Genomic DNA, 26,456 nt, shown 5'->3' on the forward strand with positions numbered 1-26,456 from the left:
CATTTGTAAAAACTGTTATCGGTAGTGTCACCCATTATTACCTTGACACTTTTATTTTGAAGACCCACAATATGCTTTATTTCGATAACAGTCCGGAAAAGTCATGGCCCAACATGAATATTAAATACTAATGTAATGTATACACAAACAACGTAACATTAAGGAGTGGGGCGGGAGGACACAAACGTTAACAACTGTAGCAAAGCGACGTGTACAGTGCTAACACGTTTGGTTAGTTCGAAGAACCGGAAGTTGTAGTATTATTTTGTTAACGTATCGGAAAAGGATGACGTTTGTTTTGGTCTCAACAGTTTGACACACAGGTAACGCAGTTACCTGCAAACGCGAGGAATACCGCAATGGCATCTACGCTAACGGGATGCTTTCTTGACAGTAAAGTCTCGAAGGCGCATTTGTTGCTGCCGTGTCTGTGTTTGGCATTCGTCCTCGTTGGGAGAGGCGAGGGCAACGCGATGGACAACGTCGCGACAGAGAGGATGGCTGAAGAAAGCCACCGACAAGACAGTGCCAACCTGCTCATATTCATCATGCTCCTAACTCTCACCATTCTCACTATTTGGCTGTTCAAACACAGACGCTTTAGGTTCCTGCACGAAACAGGACTTGCTATGATCTATGGTAAGAACGCTAGCTAGTCCAAGCTGAGCACCCTTTAACACAAATGTAGCGTCCATGCTAACTGGCCGGCTACGTTAGCTCCTACTATATACTCAAGCACTAAGCTAGTTTGACAGCTTATACTAAGCGACCACAATAACAACACAAACACTTCTGTTGCTGTAGTTTACATTGGTATAGAAAGAATTGATTGAAACGATTAGAAACATACAATAGCGCTCGTATTGATAACTCAAAATGATTTTCTTCTGTATTGGCACTCATTAGATGTGTACAAATGTCATATTAGTTCATTGATTGTTAAACAAGTAGACATAATACGCTCTCCCCCCCCCAAAGGCCTGTTGGTGGGTGTGATCCTGAGGTTTGGCGTCCACGTGCCCCAAAGCATGAGCGACGTGGTCCAGGGCTGTGCCGTGAATACCAGTCCCGCCACACTGCTGGTCAATGTCAGCGGCCGATTCTATGAGTACACCCTGAAAGGCGAAGTCAGCCGGGGCAAAGGTCACCAAGTGCAGGATGATGAGATGCTGAGAAAGGCAAGGGGAGGGTGGATGTTTTTTTGAGACATTAGATATAAAATAAATTTATCATTTGCTCCATTTTGTTGTCCTTAGGTAACCTTTGACCCAGAAGTCTTTTTCAACATCTTGCTGCCCCCCATCATCTTTCATGCTGGTTACAGTCTCAAACGGGTAAGGAGACCTACACGGTTATAAGCTTTTACATACCTATGGTATAAACACTTAACAATAAGTACATTTATGCCAAAAATATAATACAATTGTATGTATCTAAATATATATTATGAGCATTTGCTGGGATCCTCTAAGGTTGTATTTATTTTATGAATTGCATGGCAGGCCTCATCAAATGCTCTCCTGGGCCGCAGGTTACACACCCCTGCATTATATTGACAAATGCTTTGGGGAACCTAGCCATTATACTTAAAGTATTTTTAAAAAGTGTAGAAAATATGCATGAATGATCAGCTAGCCCAACCTCAAATTGATTAATTAGTTGATTGTATAGGTCTCTTCAGACTTTTGTCAATCGAGGGCACTCTTGTTGAATAGTGAATCTTTCATTATCATTTTTGCAGTAGGTCCTAAGAAACAGCAGAGGACTCCTGGCATATAGATGATCTTTGACTCACATTTTTCCAGCAGGTGCAGCATGTGTTTGTCACATCGAGGATATTTGACGAGCATCTTTGCTTAAAAACAGCAGAGAGCTCATGTTATATAGAGGATCTTTGATGAGCATAAACATATTGTTTCTGTTTTAATTTATGACTTCATGAAAATATTTAGATGTTTTTCTGTTTTATTCAGTAAACCTTTGTCCCTTGTCTGTCTCAGAGGCATTTTTTCCGAAACATCGGCTCTATCCTGGCCTACGCATTCATGGGAACTGTTATATCCTGCTTTATTATTGGGTAAGTCTTTTTTGAAATGACACCGGAAGGTCTTTAAGCTTTTTGTCACGTCTCATTCATAGTCATATCCGTAAAATCAGTGTTTGATGCCTTCTGTCTGTATACCCAGGCTCATCATGTATGGCTTTGTGTCCTTTATGAAAGTGGTGGGCCAGCTGGGGGGAGATTTTTACTTTACAGACTGCCTCTTCTTTGGGGCCATCGTGTCGGCAACGGACCCAGGTGCAGTACAACACTAGTATTAAAACCTCTGATTTTCACTGGTTGAGTACTAAATTCCTAATACCACCGACCTTATTGAACTATTGTATTAAGTGATGGCACATGCAAATGCACTGAAACTCAGTTGACTTTTCTTTTGAATCTTTTTTTACTTTGGTGCTGCAGTGACAGTCTTGGCTATTTTCAACGAGCTGAAAGTAGATGTGGACCTGTATGCTTTACTTTTTGGAGAGAGCGTTCTCAATGACGCTGTGGCTATCGTCCTCTCTTCGTAAGTTTCCTCAATACACACACACACACAGCCACACACACACACACACACACAACACTTGGTGCACATGCAGGCTGCCGCTACATATCTAACTACATATTTTTCACTCATCATACTAACACAAGTCCCTGTCATTCCATTGCTGGCCATCCATTCATCCATCTGCCATCACTGACTTGTACGTACGTATGTATGCAGTGTCCTTCTCCACTTGGACAAGCAGGGTAAGCAGGGAGCTAGAATTGTGCGGCCCACCGAAGGCGAGGGGGCATGGCTAGGAGGGAACCAGACAGTAATTCCTCGGTGTGTGGTTGGGCTGTGTGGTTGGTTGTGGTGACTTATTGGGTACCGTATATTTGCATAATAGGGGATCACTAAAGGAGCTGGTTTTATTTGACCAGTTCCACCTTTTATAATTTGTGTGCATGTTTATTCTGTCTATCCGGCCCTCAGCTCCATTGTGGCATACCAGCCCACCGGGGACAACAGCCACAGCTTTGAAGCCATGGCCATGCTCAAGTCCTTTGGCATCTTCCTGGGTGTCTTCAGCGGCTCGTTTGCTCTCGGAGTGGCCACCGGAGTGGTGACGGCGCTCATATCCTTGCACCTGCATCGCGGTTGTGACTTGTTTTGGCAGCAGAATTTGGCCCCATGAGGCTTTATGCTATTGCACTGAAGCGTTAAGCAATCATGCACTACAATCTTGTGTGGAGCTGTGGTCTCTGATAGTGTTACTGTACTGTTGGTTAATTTATTATCTTTGCAGCAGAGGTTCCGTTTTCATTGCCGTGCTGTTGTTTGTGTCCACTTATCTGGCTGTAGTTTTATACAGTTGCACTCACAGTTATTAAACATTACATTTATTTGCAAAATGTACAAACTTTCAATAAATAGTAGGGATGTCACGAGATCTCGTGTGACAATATTTCTTGTTTAGAGAAAGCTGTCTTGCATGAGGGCTGCCAGAAGCCAGTCAGACTGTGTCAGTGCACGAGGCAGGATTAGAGTGTGTTTTACACACACTATAAACCTTGCAATCCAAGCTACTTTGGTGTTCCCAGTGTCACTTGTGTGTGACGAGTGTTTTTTCCACTGGAGCTGAAGAGCTGCTGCCATGTTCATGTCCAAGTGCAAGCTGTAGTAATTCTACATTTGATCAAATTGACTGAAGATTAGTCAAATCAATAAACGATTGCTGCATAAGACTTCCATCAAAACGTGATAGTAGCATCTATTTCACTACTTCCTGGTAGCGCACTCTAAGCATCATGGGAACTGTAGTTCTTATTAATCGTAAACGTAAAATCTAATCTACTGCAATCTATTTTACATGTGTCTTTACATAACTACACATCAACATAACTGATTAGTAGCAGCAGCTACAACTGTCGTAATTATTTTAAGTTTGATCATTTTTAGGTTTTGTTTCAATTTGGGGAAAAACGTTCAACAGTTAAACTGCTACTTCTAATCACTTATGTTGATGTGTAGTTATATAAAGACACATGTAAAATAGATTGCAAATTGCAGTAAATCAGCTTTATGTTGAACACTAAAAGAACTACAGTTCCCATGATGGTTAGAGTACATTACCAGAAAGTAGTGAATTAGCATCTATTTTGTACTACTTTGGACTACAACATGTTTTGATAGAAATCATATATAGTAATTGTGTTTTGATTTGACAAATCTTAAATAAGTTTGATCAAATGTGGAATTAATGCAGCTCCTTCTTGGACATTAGTACTGCGGCAGCTGTTGACCTCCAATGAAAAAAGCGGTCACACGTCCCGGCAGAGTGAGGCTGGGAACACAGAGTGCAGGTAGGGTTGCAGAGTATAGTGTGCATAAAACACTTGTGTAAAGTTCCCATCCTGCCTCACACGCTCCCATTTCCATCGTACGTGTATTATCGTTCACAGTAGCGATGTCATAGTTCAGTGTCTGATCGGCTACTGGCTGCCCTGTTCTCGCGAGACAGCTATTCTAACAACAGGAAATATCGTCACCTTTAAATCTTGCAAGATCTCGTGGTTGTGGCACCCCTAGTTAGGTATATATTCTAAATCAGGGGTGTCAAACTCATGCCATGGAGGGCTGAGACACTGCAGGTTTTCTTTCCTGATGGTCACTAAAGCAGCTGATTTCAATGATCAGCACTACCTTCTATTTGAGAGGGAAGGAGGTCATCAAATAAATCACCCGCTGGAGAAACTGGTTGGAGAGAAAACCTACAGCGTCTCGGCCCTCTGTTGACTCATGTTCTAAATCTTTTTTTTAATATATTATAAAAAAAACACATAATCTGTGAAATCACATTTGAACAAATAATTGTATGTGTATGCAGAGTTGGAAGTTGTATTGCAGACCTGCCAACAGGTACTCATTTTTTGTACTTGGCACACATTTTGACCCTTAATTATGCTTGTACCTTTTGTGGCTCTCTCTGTACGCGTTTTTCGAGTTGCCATGGCAATCTGCGCGTAGGTGGAGTGACGAGCTCTCGGTGAATCAGAGCGCTCCCTTTTCTACCTGTGTCCCGCAGCTGCTATTCCTAGCAAGTTCACTACAGTTCAGTCAGTGCCTCAAAACAAACAGGAATTACCATCACCGCTACTCTGCATGTGCGTCCCTTGTTGTCCGTCAGGGCAAATAGCATATAAAAGGTCAAATTAAGATGATGTTGTTAACCACTCATTCGTCTTATTTGATGTGCGTGTTGCAGAGTACCGTAGCGTTCTGACTACGTTTTTTAAGTGTTCTTAAAACCAACAGTAGTGCTCAGTTCCCACACGGCATGCTGCATTTGTGCGAGCCGAGCAGACACGGTGGTGTTGTGAGTGAGGAAGATGTGTAGTCACAACACGCTCTCAGCAACACTTTCTCCTTGCCCACAAATAACATTCACAGCGAGGAACATTCACGAACACCACAATTCAGAAGGTGCTAAGCCTGCCTAAGCGCTCGTTCCGCACCGTGTACAGCGTTAGCTCACACGCAGCCCAGGAACCATGTGAACGTTTTCTCAGTTGCACCTGCGCACATGTGTGTGTATCTGTTCAAAATGAAACCAGCCCTCCTAAGTCAATAACGTAATGTTCTGTGGCTGACGGGCCACCAGAGGGCGCTCAGGGGAGCTCACAATAAATGCTGCCTCTAACTGAAACTTCTGGCTGTCTTTTAATTACAGTAGAGTCATGTGTTACAGTAGAAAAAAAAATGTATTTATTCCATTTTGGAATAAGGCTCTTAAGTGACAAAATGTGTGAATACTTTTCCAGAAAATGATGAAATGAAGAGGTTCGCCACTTCCTGAGCTGTTTTTTTTTTTATTATTAAAAAAGTGCCCCAGATTCTTCTGGTGTTTCTCTTTAACTTTCCATCACGTGACCAAGTTCACCAAGCTGAGGGACTTTCCCTTGCTGGAGACGGCGCTCTTTGTCCTCATGTCCTGGAGCACCTTCCTGTTGGCCGAGGCGTGCGGCTTTACCGGTGCCGTATTTGCCATAAATGATTTTGATTCAGTGTGAACTCTCTGGTAATGTGGTAATGTGTGTGTATCCAGGAGTTGTTGCTGTGCTGTTTTGCGGGATCACCCAGGCTCACTATACCTACAACAATCTCTCCCGGGACTCTCAGGATCGAACCAAACAGGTGAGTCACGTGTCCCGTGTTACCGCTGCAACATAATCAGAAAGACTTGATGCTGTAATTGCTGTGAATACTTATATACATGTCATGTGTTAGGTTATATTTTTAATACATTTGCAAACATGCCAAAATTGTTTTTTTCATGTTATCATTATGGGGTCTTTGTGTGTGTCTTGAAGAAAAAAAAATGTATTTATTCCATTTTGGAATAAGGCTCTTAAGTGACAAAATGTGTGAATACTTTTCCAGATGCCCTCTGTAGCCAGTTTTCACTGCTTTTTAATCGTCTGCCTTCTCCACATCACAGTTATTTGAGCTGCTGAACTTTTTGGCGGAGAACTTCATCTTCTCCTACATGGGCTTGACGCTTTTCTCCTTTCAGTCGCACGTCTTCAACGCTTTGTTCATCATCGGGGCTTTTGTATCCTTTACTCAGCAGCTACATCGCCAGCAATTCAATGTCATTCACTCCCATGAAGATGTGCTACAATTTGACTCAATCATGCGATGCAGTGCAATGCAAAGTGTGCCATAGACTGCACAAACAGCTTGTTACACCTTATTGACCCCAATATGAGACAACTAGCTCCCCTTCTGTATGCTAACTTGCTAATAACCTTTGAGACACTTTTATTCTAGTGGGTCTAGGGCTTTGTCTCTCCCAAGTGTGTCTCCAATGGTGTGTGTGTGTGTGTGCACGTTTGTGTGTGTGCGATTCGGGGAGAAGACGCACACGCCTTTTTTCTCTTATATTCAGGTCAATATAGTATTTAGCAGTGTGTAAGGAAGAAAAAAGGGCACTTTCATATGAACAAATCATCATTCTAAAAAATGTGCCAAAAATACAAGCAGATTGAGAAGTTAAATATATTGAAAGAAAAAGCTGCTTACGGCTTAGCTTTGTGTTAAAAGTGACAAAGTTGTTTTAAAAGTTATTTCAGTTATGTATTTTTTCTTTTCAGTGCAGATCTCATACTTTGTCATGATATTCAAATTGAATTAATTATAATAGATTGTTAATTTTGCAGTCTAAATATGCTGTAGGCCTCTAGAAAAACGAGCTGCTGGCCCTTGCGCCAGACTTTGGACACCCCCCGACCAGGGCTGGGCGATATATCGATATTTTTAAAATAGCGGTATTTACTTTAAGCACAATATCAAAACCAGCCATATTGATGATATCGACACAGACTGGATTTGCTCTGTATCTCCCTCATCATCTCCATCATCTGGAGGGAGGAGTGGCGCAGCAGATGCCTGGCGGCTTCGGTCGAAGCGACATGGAAGAATTAGTCAGCAAGGAATAAGCGGTATCTCAGTAATGTGGAGGTACTTTGAATTCGGAGCGTAAAAAAATCTTTTTCACCACCTTACTCCAATATGAGGAATGTGTGAAGCTGCGCTCTCCTATTGCGTTCCTCATGAAAGGAAAAAGCAAAGTGTTGTGCTGTTATAAAGAGGGGTGTTCAATGAAAATATATTTATCAGGTATTTTCCCCCACCCTAACTCCTTTATGCAAAGCTGTTCCTGTACACCTTTTTTCCCCTTGACCTCATTGCGACTGTAGGTGGCTGTGTTTCTTGGCAGGGCGGCCAACATCTACCCCTTGTCTTTCCTGCTTAACCTGGGCCGCAAGAATAAGATCAGCTCCAACGTTCAGCACGTGATGATGTTTGCAGGTAATGATGAACGTCAAGGCACTGTTTAGGTTGAGCGCACACCTTTGTGCACCTTCATCATTGAATTGTGACATTGATGAGCTCATTTTATAAAATGGATGAGAAGTGAATGGCAAATGTTGGAAAATATACAGTCATCCCTCACTGTATCGCGGTTCGAACATCGCTCCCTCACTCTATCGCAGTTTTTCAAACATAATTACTAAATGATTGCTGTTTCGTGGTTGACTACGGCCTATTATTAGTAAAAACAAAAATGCGTATTTAAGCAAATTGTACATATTTTTTCCCCAAATAAGCATTTTCAAGCATAAAAAAGCCAAATGCACTAAAATACAAATAAATTATAAGCCATTAAGACCACAGCTTGTGACTGCAGTATTCTATGTTGGTCACTAGGTGTCAGTAATTGTTCAAGACCACCACTGAACCACCAGACTTGAACAGCCGGCTTTTATTGTGGGTTTAAATTATCTCACAACAGGCACAATCATAACAACATAGTAATCATAGTAACATGGGTTACTGTTGTTACTGTTTCGGCCATAGCCCACAACAAGCTAAAACTCAACGCTGAACCCCCGACATCACTCCCTGTCTTCAGTGATTCTGCTCCCCTACAAGGTAAACTGTCTTAAATGGCTTATTTTTTGTGATTATATCTACCATATTGGGTAATGTGAATGTAAGAGTGACTATATGGGTGTTTTCATGTCTATTTCATGTCTAGATGGCTCTAATAATGTTAAAACATCGTAAACAGGTTTTCTATGCCATAACTACGAAAATATTCCATTAAAGATGACAGCTACTTGGCGGAAATTCACATATCGCGGCCGAGTCTGGAACCAGTTAACCGCGATAAATGAGGGATTGCTGTAATTTCAATGTCAATTGCAATGTCAACAAATCTTCAGTCATTTGTGCGTAATCATAACGCGCTAATATCATGCGTACGTGTGTATGTTTTGCTGGTGTGTTGAAAATCTTTCCCAGTGACTAGCTTGCATGCTGCTAATGCTATTTAGATCCATTCTCATCATGATCACATTGACACAAGCCCCCAAATAGCTCTTTTTTTGTCTATGCCTGCTGGTAACCAGCAGCTCGTAACCCAGATTTTAGCTTCCAGTTCAAAGCAAAAAACTTGCATCTAAAAAACATTTGTTAGTTGGGACACTCGTATGCCAAGGTACCGCTGTATAAATGACAATGAAAAAAATACCTGCAGTGCTTCTGTATCGTCTCAATTCTCTCTGTTTTTTCATTTAGTTTCTATTTTTCTTTTTTAAATGTATTTTTTATTTTTACTTTTATTTGTATTTATTTATTTTTAATTTGATATACATGTTTATATTCCTTAGACTGCTGTGGTAGATAGACAGACACTACTATAAAGATGAAAATATCGGTACATGACATTTTCTCTGCCGTTGTGTTCCCCCAGGTCTCCGCGGGGCCATGACCTTTGCCCTCTCTATCCGAGACACGGCCACCTACGCTCGCCAGATGATGTTCTCCACCACCTTGCTGATTGTCTTCTTCACCGTGTGGATCTGCGGAGGCGGCACCATGCCCATGCTGTCCTTCATGAGCATTCCGTAAGGGCCTGCCGCACGCACGCACGCACGCACGCACACGCGTGTTCCCACTTAATCTCGCCATCTGTGATTGTTTTTTTTGTTGTTGTTGTTTCTTTTATTTCCTAAAAGTCACCGGCCTGTCCTTCTCTTTCTTTTTTTTAATCCCTCAGCGTGGGCGTGGACTCGGATCAAGAACACTCTGTAAGTAGCACAGACCGAGCACTGTCTTAGTTTTTCTGTGTAAAATTAAGAGCACAGCATTGGGATTTTGTGCCTGACAGAATTTTGGAATGTTGGATGGGTCACAGAGGAGGAACACCAAGCATGAGAGCGCATGGCCCTTCAGGATTTGGTACAACTTTGATCACAAGTATCCTTTGATCTCCAATTTTTGAGGGCACGTGTTTGGAACGATACAGTATTGGAACACCAGAGGGCGCACTTTACAAGTAGAAAGCATTGACAACAGACTGTTTTCCTGAAGGAACAAGGCCACCTATGCTGTGGTATATTCTAAGGTGTTTTTATGTTGAGGTCCTTAACACCCTTTTGTGCAGTTACTTGAAACCCCTCCTGACCCACAGCGGCCCCCCTCTCACTGCTACTCTGCCTGCCTGTTGTGGACCCCTGGCACGATGCCTTACCAGCCCGCAAGCTTATGAGGTTTGAACATGCAGTATCATCATACATTACATTCAGCAATGTATTCCATTACACTTTTACCATAAACAAAATCAAATGAATTTTTAACAAAATACTGTTATCTTGAAAGTTGATTGATTAATATCGGTGTGTTTAAATATTGGCTAAATGCTTTGAAATGACTTGAACTTGAAATATTATTTCACAACAGATGGATATTCGGTTGAGTAGATGCTAGTTAGATGGCGAAATAAAAAAATAACTATTGCTCCAATAAAATTAACATGAATACAATTAAACGTAAAAACATTCATCACGAATGACAAAAAAAAACAAGTATATCAAGAAAGATTTTTTCTCCCTTAATAATAAAAAGTTTCATTTAAAAACTGCATTTTGTGTTCAGTTGTGTTGTCACTGACTAATATTTAAATATGTTTAGTGATCTGAAACATTTAATTGTGACAAACATGCAATTTTTTTTCCCCTGCACACCAGAACGAAGGTCAGCTCCACGACGACGACTCCGACTTCATCCTGAACGATGCCAGCGTGAGCTCCATGTACGCTGACGTCACCGTCAGCACGGACGGTTCGGGCGCTGCCGCTGTCAAGCGCAACCGCTCATCCACCGGCAGCACGGCGGGCGGCCCGTTTGACGAGGGCCTGGATCACGAACTGGCCATGACGGAGCATGAAGTGTCCATCCGGGGCACCCGCTTGGTCCTGCCCATGAACGACCAGGCCGATCCCCCGACCACCGTGACCCTGCCACCGCCGCCGTCCCCGCCCCGCTCGGACCCCCGTAGGCACAGGCTGTAAGGGTGCGGCTTCTTGTTTTCAACAAATCTTAAGTTGATTTTGTGAAAAAAATGTTCTCAAAGTGGTGGGGCTTGTTCAGGCTATATTTACGAGAGCTTAACGTATGTTTATGATAGATAAACACACTAGAGCATCACTTTTGGTGCGACTAAAGTAAGGTGGACACAAAATAGATTACGCTCACGTAATCATAGCCGTTGTGTTTTTTTCTTTTATTTAATGAATGGAATAATCTGCTGTTTTCATTGTTCTCGTCCCTTAACATCTCACGTCTCCAGGATCACCTCGCTGTCAGCTGGGTGAGGAACGGTTTGTTACTGTAAGCTTGAACGTGAAGACCCTACACGCAAGGTCAGGTACTGTCGATCAAGTGCACCTTCTACTGAGAACCGAAGTGGTTTTGCTAAACGTTAAATTGCTTCCCACAAAGGCGTCCTCCACGTTTATGTCATGATTTATTTATTTATTTATTTATTGTTTTATGAATTATGCACCTTTTATTTCCTCGAAGGCATCGCGTGCGACTCATCCCGTATGAAGGGTTGCGCTGTGCGAAAGGGTAGGGTGTGTCTGTGTCGGGAAAAACAACAACAAAAAATGTTTTGAGTAATGTATAGCAAGATACAAGCTTGGAAACATACACGGAAGCCTCTTTCACACAGAGTTCCTGCAGTATCCAAGGTCACCTTTGCCGTTTACAGAACCCCGGAAAAGACAGGATGTTGCTGCGCTTTCATACAGCAACATGACCCCCATCAAATAATTAGGTGATGTCAGCGTTTGGTGTGATGTGTAAAATAGACAATTGCTTTCAACTCAACAGGGTTGGAGAAGTGAGTGTCAGGTCTCTAGCCCCTTTCACACAGCCTGTAAAAGCAACCTTGTTTCGTGTCACTGTTCTGTATAAACAGTATGAACACAGAATGGTTACAACAAAGGTGACCCGGCAATTTTCCAGCTTCAAAAGTAGCATCAAAGCCGTAATATAGGCAAGTGTAGCCCGTGTGTAAGGGTATTTCGCAGTGGCGGGACACGGGTGTGTTGTTTAACAGCTGACACTAACTTCTAGCACCCTGTTGTGTTAAAAGGTATTGTCGGAGAATTATTGTAGGTGCTGTTTTTATTTAAAAACGCTTGCAATCGGCAAAGACACAACTTGAGGCGTTTTTGCAGATCTCTGAAATGGAATACTTCTATCAGCACACCATGTCCACTGCGTACTCAGTTCATGAGGGTTTTGACAGTGTTTTTCTTCTCTCCTTTATAATTGTGACTTGCAGCCACTCCATTTAGTCCTTCCCCTTCCCTTTTCGGCTACGTAGCCAAGATCCACTGCCGCACACTCACCAGTAGCAGAACAAATTTTAAAAACTCGTTTTTTTGATACATCTCATATATAAACCGGCCCTTGTGCACCACGCCAGAGAATGGTGCCGCCCTCGCCGCCCGCCGAAGACACATGACTTTCGCTGCATAAATACCACTAATGGCACCATTTTCGGATGTCCTGCCCCTGTTATGGCTCTGACGCTACCTCCAAAGCAGGAAAATTGCCGGGTCCACGCCCTGTTCTGTGTCCGTGCAATTCATACAGAACAGCAACAAAGCTGGGAAAAAGCCAGCTTTTCCAGGCGGTGTGAAAGGGGCGTGTCACATAAGCTGTTGTGTGTTTGGGATGAAGGCTGGCTCCACTGTTGTGAATTCAAGTGCCTCCAGGAAATGGAAATCCTCAATGTAGATTTGTACAATTTAGTTTGATTTGTGGAGTCCTATCATCCGTTTTTAATAAGACAAAATGCTCTAATTGATGTTGAACGTTACCGCTACAGTTATGGAAATGACAATATGTTAACAATATGTGACACTGTGTACTGACTGAACTGTAAATATAACATGTGGTTCCAGTATATGGAGGACATAATCTACTTTGTCTCCTCTGCTGTGTTTCAGCTTTGCACTGAGGCATCTCTCTAGTTTGGTGGACTCAAACCCATGAAGATTGTCTTTTCTTTTAACACTGACTACTAACTTATCCCTGAAAATGTTTGTCTTCATTACTTCTAAGTAGTATTGTTCATTGTAAGAATGATTTTCTGCACAATCGGTCACACGTAAGGAAATGGGTTCGTTTGAATTTGTTTCATGTGTGTGAATTGTTTAAAGAAGATAACAGATATGGTACTTTTGTCATGTCATTTCACGAATGCTTCGCAAACTAAATTTGTGTATTTAAACAAAAACAGCTATTTGTAGAAACCCAACTGAAAAACAAGTTTGTGATTTTCATTTTTTTTTAAAACACATTTGACTGACTCGTTCCCTCCTGTTTTGTCATTACTTTTTTGTCTTGTCAGACCTCTTGCAAGTGTACCAAAAATAAATATAAACGCCTGCTGATTCTTTTTGCTACGCTTAAGTTTTATTTTGAAATTTCCCTTCCCCATGCTTAGGGAAGTCGCAGGTACTTATATTTTGAAACCACTTCCGGTCTGCGCTTTGGTTGGTTGTTTCCAACAGACGCTGCCAATCCCAGACGTGTTTATGAAGCCGGAGGTTCAAAGTTACGACCGTTGCTGATTGACGCCCGGCGAGAGACGCACATTCCCGGACACGAGACTCGACCTTCAACCGGTAAAATGGAGGACAAAAAAAACAAAAAACGTAACGACGTGCTTTAAGAAAAAAAAAAAAAGAAATGTTAGTGCTCATTTGCATGCACTGGAATATGCAGGACTTGTGTCGTGTAATGCTATATGTGTTGTTAATAGGAGATTCCACACGTGTACATTAGCTTGTACTTCACGATGGTAACGATGATGATGATCTCACACATGTTGTGATTTCTTCCAGATCCACCCTGGCAAAACCTGCTTTTTGGTATCTGAAGAGGAAATAAGCCTTAAAAGTTGTTGCATGGGGCGTTGTCTCAGTAAGTAATCTGAAAGTGTGTGTGTGTGTGTGTGTGTGTGTGTGAGAGAGAGAGTGAGACTTAAGTCTTAGAATCTGTTTCCAGTTAGAGAGTTTCCTCTCTTCACTCACCAAGGCCAGGAAAATGCACACAAAGGTCAATTAACATTCCTGTACGGCAATTTATTATTGAACGGTGTACAGCAGGTATTGTCTGCAACAGTAAAAATAGCATTAGCAGATGTTTTAGCAGTAGCTTTAGCATTGAAACCCTTTCATTAAAAATCTGTGGACTCATTCAACTCTACATTAGTAGGAGCAAACCCGAGGGCCCTTTGGTCACAGACTGCATTTTTAAAGCATTAGTGCACATCTAAAGGGAACAACCCGCTAATTTCTTGCACTTTTATTAGGAATTTTCCACCTTTTCTAGCACTTGTGCGGAAAATACTTAACAGTTGAGATACGTGCGGTATTTCCCTGCAAGCACTTTCAAATTCATATTTAAAGCCACTCAGTTTTGGCCCCTGCTGTAAAAATAACGTATGAAGAATAGATTACAATCATGGCAATATAACTACTAGAGAGAAAAAAAATGCAACCATATATTTGCATTGTGCTCTGGTAGTGTTACAGTTGTGCCATAAATGCCGATATATCAATGTCAACTATGATAAACATAGCGACAATAAACATAGTCACACGTTGGTGACCCCCGATAAAGCCAATAGTACATTTAAACTTTTACACTTAATCTATGTGACCGGTATCGGTCGATTTTACTCATGGATGATTGGTATCGGTGGCATAAAAACCTGATTGGAGCATCCTTTGTAATATTACTTTAATTTAAAAAATAAAGGCCTCCTAATTAATAGCTGCCTGGTACAGTTGAGTGGAGTAACCATCGCCCCAAACGCCACGGATCACCAGCATCCTATCAAAAAACAAAAAAAAAGCATTCTTTTCCTTTTATGGTTTGCGTCCCTTCTCCGCAAGCTCATCCAGACTTCTGGTTTAACCGTTAAAGTGACGGTAAATCATTTCCCCTGCTTGAAAGGAGATTTGTTTTTCTATGTGTAGTGTTTTCTTTGGCAGGAAGGCTTTTAGGAGGAGTTAGTTTGTGCAGCTCGGCGCCTCAAGAAGACACTTCACGTCACGTGACATCACCTTTTTGTTGTGTTTTAAGGCTTTTCCTCTCACTGCGCTGCAATGTCACGAACAGTATAAGGAAATTGGTCATTCACCTGTTAAAGTCGTCATGTATTTGACGTTGTAGTGTGTGAGACCATGCAGCTTTTGTCCCACTCGACAGTATCCCACTCTCTGGAATGTGTCTCGCTGGTGCCAGATAAAACAAATTATCTTACTTTTTTTTTTTTTTTTTTTTTTAGGGCTGATGTGGAGCAGAAATGTTTAACCAAACACGTGGCTCGGTTTCAAATATTGTGTAATGGTTGTATTTATTGGTGTTGTAATGGTATGAGGAGCCAGTCGAGTCATGTACTACTTTGGGTATCTGCTGCATAGTGTTTTACTTGAAAGTTCCAAAAAGTGGTTTTGTTGGCGTGAATATGTTACCAGGCAGGATTCCTGTGTTAAAAAAAAGCTGTACCATACTTTCACAACGCATTCATTTTGTGTGTTTAGCCATTTAATTCATCGTTTCTAATTATTTCACATTGTTTTCTGAACGTAAAACCATAATTATTCTCTCTAAAATTTATTTTTTGTTTATATTTTTGGGTGTTTGGAACAGATTCATTGGATTTGCATTATTTCCTATGGGAAAAAATGGCTTCGGATTCCGCACATTCCGGTTTTTGTCTGACCTTTTTGGAAAGAATTGTACATATAAAGGCATTTGTATATATACTGTAAATACACCTTTAATAAAATGTAAAAAAAAAAAAAAAAAAGAAGAAAAAAAGAGTTAAAAAATTAATTGTAATTCTAAAAAAAAATATTTAAAATAAATTTTTATAAAAAAAAAATAACTTGTACAAATGAAGGTAGGTGGGTATATAGATGTACCTTAAATTACATGTAAAAAATAATGTATTTTAAGGAAAAATTGAATTATACAAAAAAAAACCCAACAAATTCGTTCTAAACAGTTCTTTTAACAGACCAGAGTTGGCAAGTTTTTTTCCTACCTGACAGTTTGGACTGCCCACTTGCAGTCTTCCTCAGAGAGGTCATGTGATCTTCCTGTGACGTGTCATGTCAGCTGATTTATACAGATGATGTCGCCGTCTTCCTGCCTGTGAAGGCGGGGCGACAGCGCCATCCGCCGTCCGACCCCTTTAGGACCACATACATACCAGGTGTGAGAGCGTGCAAAGGCCCCCTCGTCCCGGTTTATGGTTCTGTGGTGAACAACGAAAAAACTACCCAACTCTGGTCCATTAAAAAAAAAAAAAAACCTGTTTGGAATGTGTGAATGTTAGACCAAATGAACCTCATTGGACAAATTACTAATTCGATGAAAAATGAGTAGGGGTGTCATAAGATCTCGTGAGATTAAAATGTTATAAGATTTCTCGTTCAGAAAAACTATGTCTCGTGGGCCTGGGACGATAACAAATTAATTAATCACCCGATAAATGAAGATGAACTTGATCATTCGATATATTGCCATGTGCATGCGTGCCTGTATTCCTCATCTCTCGCCTCCAAACAGGCAGGAAGTTCAGGAGTTCACTCTGTGCATTGTGCATTGCATTGTGTTCCATAAAGCAGCAGCATGAAGGGAGTGAGCCCTTTTGTCAATCATACAGTTTCGGTGGGTGGAGGCGGGGCCGGTAGCATGCACACAGAATGCAGAAGAGTGTAAGCGAATAGAAATGAAATTAGTAGATTGCAATATATTTTCATATTTTTTTCATTGTGCTTTTCTTAAAAGTTCTGTTAAAAATCTCGTCTCGTTCTCGTAGACCGAATCTCGTGTATCGTCTCGACACCCCTAGAAATGACGTTGCTCTGACGTTGAGCAAATAAATGCCATGGCCACTATATGACAAAACATAAGATGATAATTTAGTTGAATGAAACCACAACAAAGGTCCATTTGGAGACATTTTGGATGACTATCCTTGCCAGTGACGACTTTTCTGCTGCACGGCCTAAATGGAAACAGGGGGTTGCACTTCCATGAGCACCAGCAGTTCAGCATTGGTTCATGCTAATGGATCTCTATAGGCCTGAATGAGACTATCATGTGTAATCATTTACCATATGTATACAATATATGTGTGTGGGTGTGGGTGTGTTTGGATTGTGCCAACACTGTTCTGATGGAGACTTCCTGTTTCTCCAGTGTTCCAGCACATTCTTCAGTGATAAGCTCATGCCAACACAACACGCAGATGTCAGCTACGTGCAGACCAATGTGACAAATACGCGCGGGGTCGGTCCTTGTAGATTTCTTCCCACATAAATGATACGGATTTAAGGTTCCTGCCTTTATTTGTTACTCCCACAAGCTTCTTAGCAGGGTAAATCCTACCTACAGTATATCCGCTATCTTTATTTATGGTTATTTAATGCACAATTTATTACTGAGATATTGAATGTCAGCAACGTGAGTGTGAAAAGCCCCCCCCCCGATACAAGCCAGGACCACACACACACACACACACACTCCCTAGCCTCCCACTTATGCATGACAATGAAAACAAGGACTTTTACGGTAGAAAAAACAGTTCAGACTTGCAGGGATGACGTCGAACGTGATTTATTTTCCTCCGACCTGCACGGAATCTGCCTCGCTCCCTTTCTGCAATACTTCCCGTCAGATAAGCGTCTCATTATACGCTATATCTTTGTGGCTCTTTGTTGACCAAATCCAAATACTTGCTGTCTGTGACGGCTTTCTTTCCATTGATAAGTTACCAATTACAGTGGAACCTCTAAAGCCCTTTTGTTTGTTTTGTTTTGACCCCCCCCCCCAAAGGAAATAATAGAAATAGAAATAATCCGCTCCAGGGTCCTAACTGTGACCATGATAACACAAGTGTAAAAAGGAGCTCACTGCTTTTACTGTTATGATGTGAAAACAATAATTTAACTTCACGAATAAGTTGTGATGCTAACATGAGTCCCGTCACACCCTGTTATTAGCAAAACAAACAATTGCTCCTGATGTAAGCATGCAGTATCTTTTTGACATAAATTTACAAAAATATTGTCTTGTTTTGCTTTTTTTTGACAGATTATTATTAAAATACTAATCTGAATGACTATGGACACTTTGTTGCTAAGTTGCTAAGTCCTGCTCGTGCAAAGATGTTTTGTTTGATGGCGGCCATGTTTTTTCACCAATCTTGCTCAAATTTTACACAAACATGCTCGTCAGTCCCCTGAAGATGCATACCTAATTTCGTAGTGATTCAGCTCAACGCCCTTAAGTTACAGTGCTTTTTGTACGCGCATTGAGCCGCGTGACAAATTTCAGGTCGACTTAGGGGGTTTAATAACAGCGCCACCATGTGGTGTGTTTGCCAGGGGAAAAAAAATGGCGCAGTCATCACAACAGGAGTGCGTGTTTTGACAAATTTTCAACCTTTTGACTCCAGCGGTTTAGGAGTAGAAGAGTTGCACCTTTTTTTTTTTCATGCGACTATTCGCTCTCTTCAATGTTGTTTGTTTACTGAATAGAAGATTGATCTTTTTGTGTCGTGTCACGGTTCTGCTAAAAAGTAGAACTTGAGGCTGTGCTGGTATGCAAGTTCGTGCCACGAGTTTCATTTTGTGGCTTTGTTTCCTCGGGTGTGGCCTTTGTATGTGTGGGTTCATGGGTTTGTGGGCATTTTTCTTCTGTAGACCAGCCGAAATGTACCCCATCAATAAAAAAGTCCTCACAGTAGAGGTGGGATGTTAAGAAACAAAGATAGAAAGACGACAGCCTGACAGAATTCCTCGTGGTCAGCCAACAGGAACTTGATGTGGCAAATATGTGAGTGCACATTGTTTATAATGTCTTACTCTCTGCGTTCCTCTGACTTACGAGCACAAAGGTGGTGATTCACGGCACCATTTTTAGGACAACAGCTTGCACAGACGGACTTTTTGGACACCGTGTACGAGAACGAACCTTTTATTTTTGTCTGTCCACCTTTTGTAAACGCTCTCCTTGTTTATATACCTGAGTTTGTCATTAAGATCCATGCTCATTAAGAATGATTGTCGTTACTGAACAAGAAGTCAGCTTTGAATGGTGTGGCGTTTCCACCGCCCTCTGTTGGCTGTACAGCATATTGCACAAGAAACATATCATTTACTTTGGTGCATAAATTGCGGGTCAAGATGCCAGAAACTTAAAATAAGCACACAGAAAAGTCTTTTTTTATAGTTTTTTATAGTTTTATAGTCTTGATTGGGATGGACTTACCATTAGGGAAACACAGGCAATTGCCTCGGCCCCCCTGAGATGTCCAGGGGCTCCCAAGCGTCTTATGAAAAGGCAAGGCAAGTTTTTGTAGATAATTCATACACAAGGTAATTCAAAGTGCTTTACAGAAAAGAAGGGTAAAATCACTTCATAAAATCATTCCATAAAAACATAAAATCATTCTAAAATCACGACAAAAAGTTCCATAAAACAAAATATTTAAGATTACAAAAAAAAAAATGAAGAGTGCAGATAAGATACTTTCAGTTGTCTTATGCGCAGTTGAATGGAAGTGTTTCCAGCTTGGATTTCTTGGATTTGAACGTTGCCAAAGTTGAGGATTGTGGCACGTCATCTGGAAAATTGTTCCAGATTTTGGCAGCATAAAACCGAAACGCAGCCTCCCCGCGTTTAATCCTGACTCTGGGCACCCGTAGGAGACCACTCCCTGAGCTCGAGATGGTTTATGTGGCTCTTAACATGTCAGAGATGTACTTTGTCGCAAGACCATGAAAAGACTAAAGGACTTGAGCAGCAGCATTCTGGATGCACTGCAGCTGTTTTACAGCTCGTTCAGAGGGCCCGCTGAAAAGGCTGTTGCAGTAGTCTCGCCTGCTGGAGAAGTGCAGCTGAGAAGAGAAGTGCTAGGAAAACAAATTTTTAGATTTTAACAAAACTGCCAAAGGTGTCAACCTTTTTCACAGCTACAACAAATGTTGACACGCAACGATGTCCGTGTCAGCCGTGGAGAAAGCAGTAGTTCTACACATGAAGCTGAGTGACATTTTCCGTCACAAAGATGTGAGTATTAAAGCGGTAAACCATATTAAATGTTGCTAAATGTTCTAATCCATTACAGTAAAAGCGTTGAATAAAACTTTTGTCAGTGCAGTACGAGGGTATAGAGGCCCCCAATGACTGGGTTGGCCCCCAAAAGACTGTAAGTACGCCCCTGGTGTGGAGCCGGTCAGCACCCGCGTGATGCGCCATCCATCACACCTGTCCTAACCCAGCATTTCTCTGCAACACATCAACATCCAACTTAACTGTCTTGTCAAAGTTGTTTGGACGAGATGGGAGGAACATTAAGCACACGCGCACGCACACGCACACACGCACTCTTGCAGGAGCTCTGCAAGTGTTATGTACAAACATCTCTGGAGCCCTCAAGTGGTGATTGGTGGTATTACTACGCTTATCAATGAAATGTACTGTGTAACATGAATAAATAACTCGCCTTTGTTACTGATTAAAGCACTCATTAAAATATTTTATAGAATGGAATTACATTTAACTTCACGCATTTAATGTTTACATGTTTGAATTATATGCCGCTATAACAAAGCTAGTTTTCATTGTTATTATTTTTCATTTAATTTCGTCATGGTTGTTCCAGAAAATATTACATATTAATTCACAATTATTTGTTTACTCGTCATTTGTAATCACAATTACTATACTATACTTGCTTTCGATTGTATTTGATTATAATTTGTTCAAATATCATTACCCTTCTTCCATCATGAACCCTGTATGAAATCTATGATGATTGTTATTATATAGAAAATTTTAAAATTTAAAAAATTTAAAAATGCTATGCTAGTATAATACAGTACCCTGTTTTTGCATTGCATTTAAATTGAACCTATTCATTATCATTGCCTTTCTTTGCTGATTGGCTGGGTGAAATCACATGATGCTGTTGCCTTATAGTGCTGCATGTGACATCCTTTTACTTTAGTACTACTGTTACTACTGAACATGTATGGCAACATCAAAACACCAAAGTATGCAGAAACCTTCTGGCATAATAAGGTAAACCCCTTTTAAAGTGCACTTTTGCTTTGTTGTTGTCCTCAGATTAAAGATGGCCGCCAGCGTGCACTGTTTTTACTGCCGAGAGGACCTCGGGGGTAGGAAGTTTGTCCGAAACGAGGGCCGTCCGGTGTGTGTGCGCTGCCACACCAAGTTCTGTGCCAACAACTGCGCCGAATGCCATCGACCCATCTCTGTGGAATCAAAGGTTGGAGAGAGGCTGTTGACGAAATTTTAGATTAAAACAAGTTAATTTTTTAACTTTAATGAGGAGCAACACTTTACAGCGCATGCAGAGGTCGATTAAGCTTCTGGATGCTGACCATTCAGGATGCTTCAACTGCAACTACGGCTCTTGAGGAGTTAATAAAAACTACAGGAGTGATGTTCTGTTGTAGACCATGCACCGGCGACTGTGGGAGACTTGGTGGTTGACTTGAGGCGTTCAATGGGGCATTTATGGGACACCTGTCTCATTTCTCTCCCTCGCTTTAGGAGCTGAGTCACAAGGGACGATTCTGGCATGAGGACTGTTTCCGATGTGGAAAGTGTTATAAGCCTCTGGCGAGGGAGCCTTTCACCACCAAGGACGATCGCATCCTGTGTGGGAAGTGCTGCTCCAGGGAGGAGGCTCCACGCTGCCACAGCTGCTATAAACCCATACTGGCTGGTAAGAACCATTTAGATCAGGGGCCTAGACTTTTGCAGCGAGGGCCAGATAGTGAAAAATGAAGAGATGCAAGGGGCCACTTTGATATTTTGTAAAGCAACACATGTTGATATGCGAGGAAGTTAAGTCACGTTCAAGGAAGAACTGCATCTCAGCTTTGTGATGTAGGTGAAAAAGCCCATTATTGCCATTAACTTCGGTCTTTGCTCTTTTTTTTGGTCATTTTTCTGGGGGGGAGTTATTTTCCAATTGTTTCAACTTTCTTCTTAAATAATCTTTGTAAATTTTCTTTTTGTAATATTATGACTTTATTCCGATATTATGATTACTTTATTCCCCCCGACCTTTTCCAAAAACTTTATTTTCTAACTTTTAAAAATAACATAATTTTTCTTTAGTATTTCAAATCTGTGTTACTGAATTGACGTTATTTGTCTTCATAATATTACCAGCTTATTCTTGTAAAATCACGGCTTTTTTCTCATTAGAATACGACTTTCTTCTCTGCATATTTGGACTTTGTTCTCGGAAAATTACTGGTTTTTTTTTTCCATTCCTGCTGTTGTTGTTTTTTTTTTTAAATTGTCCAATTACTTCAACTTTCTTCTTGTCAATTTTCTTCTTGTAATTCTGACTTTATTTCCATAATATTTTGACTTTATTCTCATAAATTATCATTACATCTTTTTTCACAACCTAATCCTCCACAAATTACAACTTTGTTGTTTTGGTGAAGACTTTAAAAAATACTTTTTTCTTTTAATATTTCAACTTTATGCTCCTAAGATTTCGTCTTGGAATTCGGCCTTTATTCCCATTATATTTTGACTTTATTCTCGTAATATTAGAACTTTTTCCACCACTTCATTTTTTTTTTTAATTACAACTTTGTTTTGTTTGTTTGTCATAATATTTTGGTAAAAAAAAAAGAACGTATTTTTTCTTTAATATTTCAACTTTATGTTACTAAAATGTCATTATTTTTCCTCATTATTCTCGTAAAATTACAACTTTTTCTTGATAGTTTAACTTTTTTCTCTTAACATTTTGACTTTTCAAAATGTTCCAACTATTTCAACTTTCTTTACATTTTCTTTATTCCATGATATTTAGACTTTATTCTCGTAACATTATATCTTTTATACCGCAACCCTATTTTCCACAAATGACAACTGTATTGTTGTTTTGTTGAAGACTTTAAAAAATAGACTTTTTTTCTTTATTATTTCAACCTTATGTGACCAAAACGTTTCCTCATAATATTACGACGTTATTCTTGTAAAATTACAACTTTTTCTTGTTCGTTTCCAACTTTTTTCACTTAATATTTGGACTTTATTCTTTTAAAACTACTGCTTTTTTCCCTCATCTTTGCTCTTGTTTGTTTGTTTTTTTTTTTTGTTTGTTTTTTTAGGTTTTTTTTGTTCATTACATTTTTACAATGTGCTGCAGGCTAATTAAAAAACTGCCATGAGCCGCCAGCGCCGACACCCCTGATTTTAGATGCTTCCAACTGAAGGGGATAAAAGCACATTTGGAGTGGAGGTGCTCCACCTAGCGGGGACGTTGGGAAATTACACTTTCGTCAACCTTTTGACAAAGTAAAAGATGTTTAGCTGGATTTTGTTACACCCTTTTAGGGGACTGACAAGCACGTGTGTGTAGAATTTCAGCAAGATTGGTTGAAAAACTTGGCCACCATCAAGCAAAACATCTTTGCAGGGGTACAGTTTTTGCTGGGTTCTGTGTAAAAGGCACAGGAGGATAAATGGCGGATCTACCATCTACTACTACTACTACTACTACTACTACTTAGCAGTGTCTATTTTATAGGATCGGTGTGTGGAAAATGCTCAGATACTACCTCCAAAGCGGAAAATTGGCATGTCATTCTCTTTAAACAGAACAGTGACAAAAGGTGGACAAACAGCCGGCTAGTATCACCTTCATCTGTCCTTTTCTGCAGGCACAGAAAGTGTGGAGTACAAAGGCAACTCGTTCCACGATGAGTGCTTCACCTGTTGCCACTGCAAGCGACCAATGGGATCACAGAGCTTTGTCTCCAAAGGGAGCGACGTCTACTGCAGCCCCTGCTATGACAACAAGTTTGCCAAAATCTGCGTTTCCTGCAAAAAGGTATCAGACAAAAAAAAAAACCAAAGCGATATATTCATGTGTTTGACTCCTCCTTTGCGCTTCCAGCCCATCATGTCAGGAGGAGTCAACTACCAGGAGCAGCCTTGGCACGGCCACTGTTTTGTGTGCAGCTCCTGCTCCAAACCTCTGGCCGGGTCCAGCTTCACCACCCACCAGGACCACGTCTTCTGTGTCGACTGCTACAAGAACTCGGTGGCTAAGAAATGCAACGGCTGCCAAATGGCCATCACAGGTTGCTTGAAGTCTCCATCTTACGGAACGTTGTCCCCCTTGAAAAAGACAGATCGTCTCACACATGCGGTCTAGAGATTTATACATGTAAACCAGCAGCACGGCACCAAACGAGTCAGAGCTTTTCTTCCTGTCACTCACGTACAGTACATCACATTCTGTGATTTTTGGGCTCAAGGTTACAAACAACACATAAAACATTGACAATAAATTCATATCATGACCAGCTAATTGTTTCGCTGGCTACAATTGCATTGCAGACCACAACAATCCCCCAAAAAAGCCAGCGAAATCCTGAAAAGTGTGTCAAAGTGGTCTTATATTGGCGTCACTGCGGTACAAACTCTAATTAGAGCAGTGCTCTGTTTGCCTGACCCCACTCTGCTTTTCCCGCTCAGGTTTCGGCAAAGGGGTGAACGTGGTGACCTATGACGGAGGCTCATGGCATGAATATTGCTTCAACTGTAAGCGATGCTCCCTCAGTCTGTCCAACAAGCCCTTCGTGACCAAGGGGCACGACATCCTGTGTCCAGACTGCGACAGCAATTAGAAAAGAAAAAAAAAAAAAGAACACTCGCTTGCTTAAAACTGTGCCTTTTTTTTACATTTTATTTTTATATTTCTTTTAAAACTGCACCCTTCCTTAGATGATGGGGTTAAGATGTCTTTATTTCAATGCGGACTTTAGTGCAGGGGTCACCAACCCGTCGATCTTTGGGACTTTGCCGATCGATCGCGAGAATATTAGAAACAAAAATGATTATTACATCAGTGCCCTCCCCTCCCGGAGAGTGACCAACAGGCATGCATTTTGACCACTGAACACGCCCGTACGCCTTGCCGCTCTCCAGGCACGCAACCCGCCAGCTCCAGCCAGGAGCCCGGTCTCCAAAACCCGACCGGAGGTACCATGAGCGCACGCACGAACACCGGCTCGCCTTGTGCTCACAGGTTGAGCGACAAGGAGAGAGAGAGTGTGCCCAACAGTAATTATTGCACCTTGTGGCTCAAAATCAGCCATTTCTTCCTCAAAATGAAGGAACAAATATAAAAACACGCTGCTCAAAGGACTGACTGTTGTGACGCAGCCCCTCTCCCCCCCAACTGCCATCGCTTCGCTCGCCCACGGCCAAATAGATTTGTAGTTTGCTCAGAGAACCGACGCTACAAGCCCGACCCCGACGAAGATCCACAAAATTAGTGGTGCCCAAAATGAAGCGCAGGGCCCATCCGGGGACCGTGGCTAATTTGTCATGGCATCAGTGCAGAAACAAAATTAAACAGCCAAAATTGTAAAAAAAAAAAAAAAAAAAAATAGCGCAAAAGGCACAATCAGAAAAAGCTGAACTGTTGACACCAGCAACCAATAATAAAGCAAAGCTTTGTATTTAAATACAAAGCTTTACATATCTATCTCTTTTTAATTTACTTCCAAAACCTTTCTACAAAATCAATGAATAAATAATTCTTATTATTGCGCAGGTTCACAGCCGAGGCCAGAGATCTTGGGCTCTGAAAGGTTGGTGACCACTGCTTTAGTGTAGCAAGGCGGCCATTTTTACTGGTGGAAAACCTGAACACGAAACACAATCCATTTCAGGAGATGTTGGGAGATCCCATTAAAAAAATACAATAATCCCTGATAGAGGTCAAACCTTTATCATCTTAAAAACAACCTGTAATATCATACAGGGAATGTTTTGCATCAATTTGAGCAGTCACGTAAGTGCAAAAAGAAGTTTGAATAGCTGTCATAGTAGTACTGTGGTAATTAAAAAGTATTCAATGCTTTAATTAAGTTTGTAGTGAACTGCAGTACTACTTCATCACTCATACGCTTGTGAAGGGATGCATACGCACACCAAAAAAGCCAAAGAAAAAGTACAAACATTTCATTTTGTGGTCAAATTCAGAGTTTTTTGACTGCTAGTCCAGTTTGGATGTAATATTTGAATCATTTTGTTTATGATTATGATGACCTTGTCTTTTTAGTCCACTAAATGATGTAAACGTGATATGCAGTTGCTTGTCTAAATAGCACGTGCTAATGCTAGGTCGTCGTGTCATTCTGTAACGGATGCTAAAGTGTTGTCATAAAGCTAAGTTTGGCTTTGATTGTTATAAAAGCAAGGCTTTAAAACTGCTAGAAGTGCGATTCAGTATAAAATAAACACGTTTATAAAATGTTTCAGACTAATGTTTTTATTGCGGAGTGTCTTGGGAGTTTCTAGATGTCATTTTATGTCTGTTGTCATTCTGACTTAAAGGTGAGCTGTGAAGGTAGTTGGGGTATAAAACATGCAAACAAAGCAAAATAAATGTACTACGGTCATCTC

At 41.0% G+C, this 26,456-nt stretch overlaps 1 protein-coding gene across 3 annotated transcripts; it reads left to right on the top strand.

Annotated features, from left to right (window-relative positions):
* Positions 1-31: 31 nt before the first annotated feature.
* Positions 32-26,283, top strand: LOC129168818 (sodium/hydrogen exchanger 6-like). Of its 3 annotated transcripts, XM_054754517.1 has the most exons (18): positions 32-639; positions 979-1,178; positions 1,257-1,334; positions 2,001-2,077; positions 2,187-2,299; positions 2,465-2,570; positions 3,024-3,165; positions 5,957-6,062; positions 6,136-6,224; positions 6,529-6,642; positions 7,790-7,901; positions 9,349-9,502; positions 9,655-9,685; positions 9,766-9,854; positions 10,042-10,147; positions 10,625-13,579; positions 13,799-13,877; positions 15,250-18,811. In XM_054754517.1, exons 1-16 carry the CDS (start codon positions 360-362, stop codon positions 10,946-10,948), a joined length of 2,121 nt encoding a protein of 706 aa, XP_054610492.1. In that variant the 5' UTR covers positions 32-359; the 3' UTR covers positions 10,949-13,579; positions 13,799-13,877; positions 15,250-18,811. The 3 variants fall into 3 exon arrangements, with proteins under 3 accessions (XP_054610492.1, XP_054610491.1, XP_054610490.1); XM_054754516.1 differs by lacking the exons at positions 32-639; positions 979-1,178; positions 1,257-1,334; ... (10 more) ...; positions 9,766-9,854; positions 10,042-10,147 and adding exons at positions 21,108-21,270; positions 21,558-21,732; positions 23,699-23,868; positions 23,935-24,121; positions 24,519-26,283 and having other exon boundaries at positions 10,948-13,579; positions 15,250-18,812; XM_054754515.1 differs by lacking the exons at positions 32-639; positions 979-1,178; positions 1,257-1,334; ... (11 more) ...; positions 10,042-10,147; positions 15,250-18,811 and adding exons at positions 21,108-21,270; positions 21,558-21,732; positions 23,699-23,868; positions 23,935-24,121; positions 24,519-26,283 and having other exon boundaries at positions 10,948-13,579.
* The last annotated feature ends 173 nt before the right edge of the window (positions 26,284-26,456 follow it).

The sequence above is a fragment of the Dunckerocampus dactyliophorus genome, chromosome 16, assembly GCF_027744805.1.
Source record: "Dunckerocampus dactyliophorus isolate RoL2022-P2 chromosome 16, RoL_Ddac_1.1, whole genome shotgun sequence".
Taxonomy (NCBI): Eukaryota; Metazoa; Chordata; class Actinopteri; order Syngnathiformes; family Syngnathidae; genus Dunckerocampus; species Dunckerocampus dactyliophorus.

Bases quoted from the DNA above. Each gene is read 5' to 3' on its own strand.
- LOC129168818 (XM_054754517.1), top strand. From the start codon at position 360: ATGGCATCTACGCTAACGGGATGCTTTCTTGACAGTAAAGTCTCGAAG. The intron at 3,166-5,956 runs ATATCCTTGCAC...ACTTTCCATCAC, and splicing joins CCGGAGTGGTGACGGCGCTC to GTGACCAAGTTCACCAAGCT. The intron at 9,503-9,654 runs GTAAGGGCCTGC...TTAATCCCTCAG, and splicing joins CTGTCCTTCATGAGCATTCC to CGTGGGCGTGGACTCGGATC.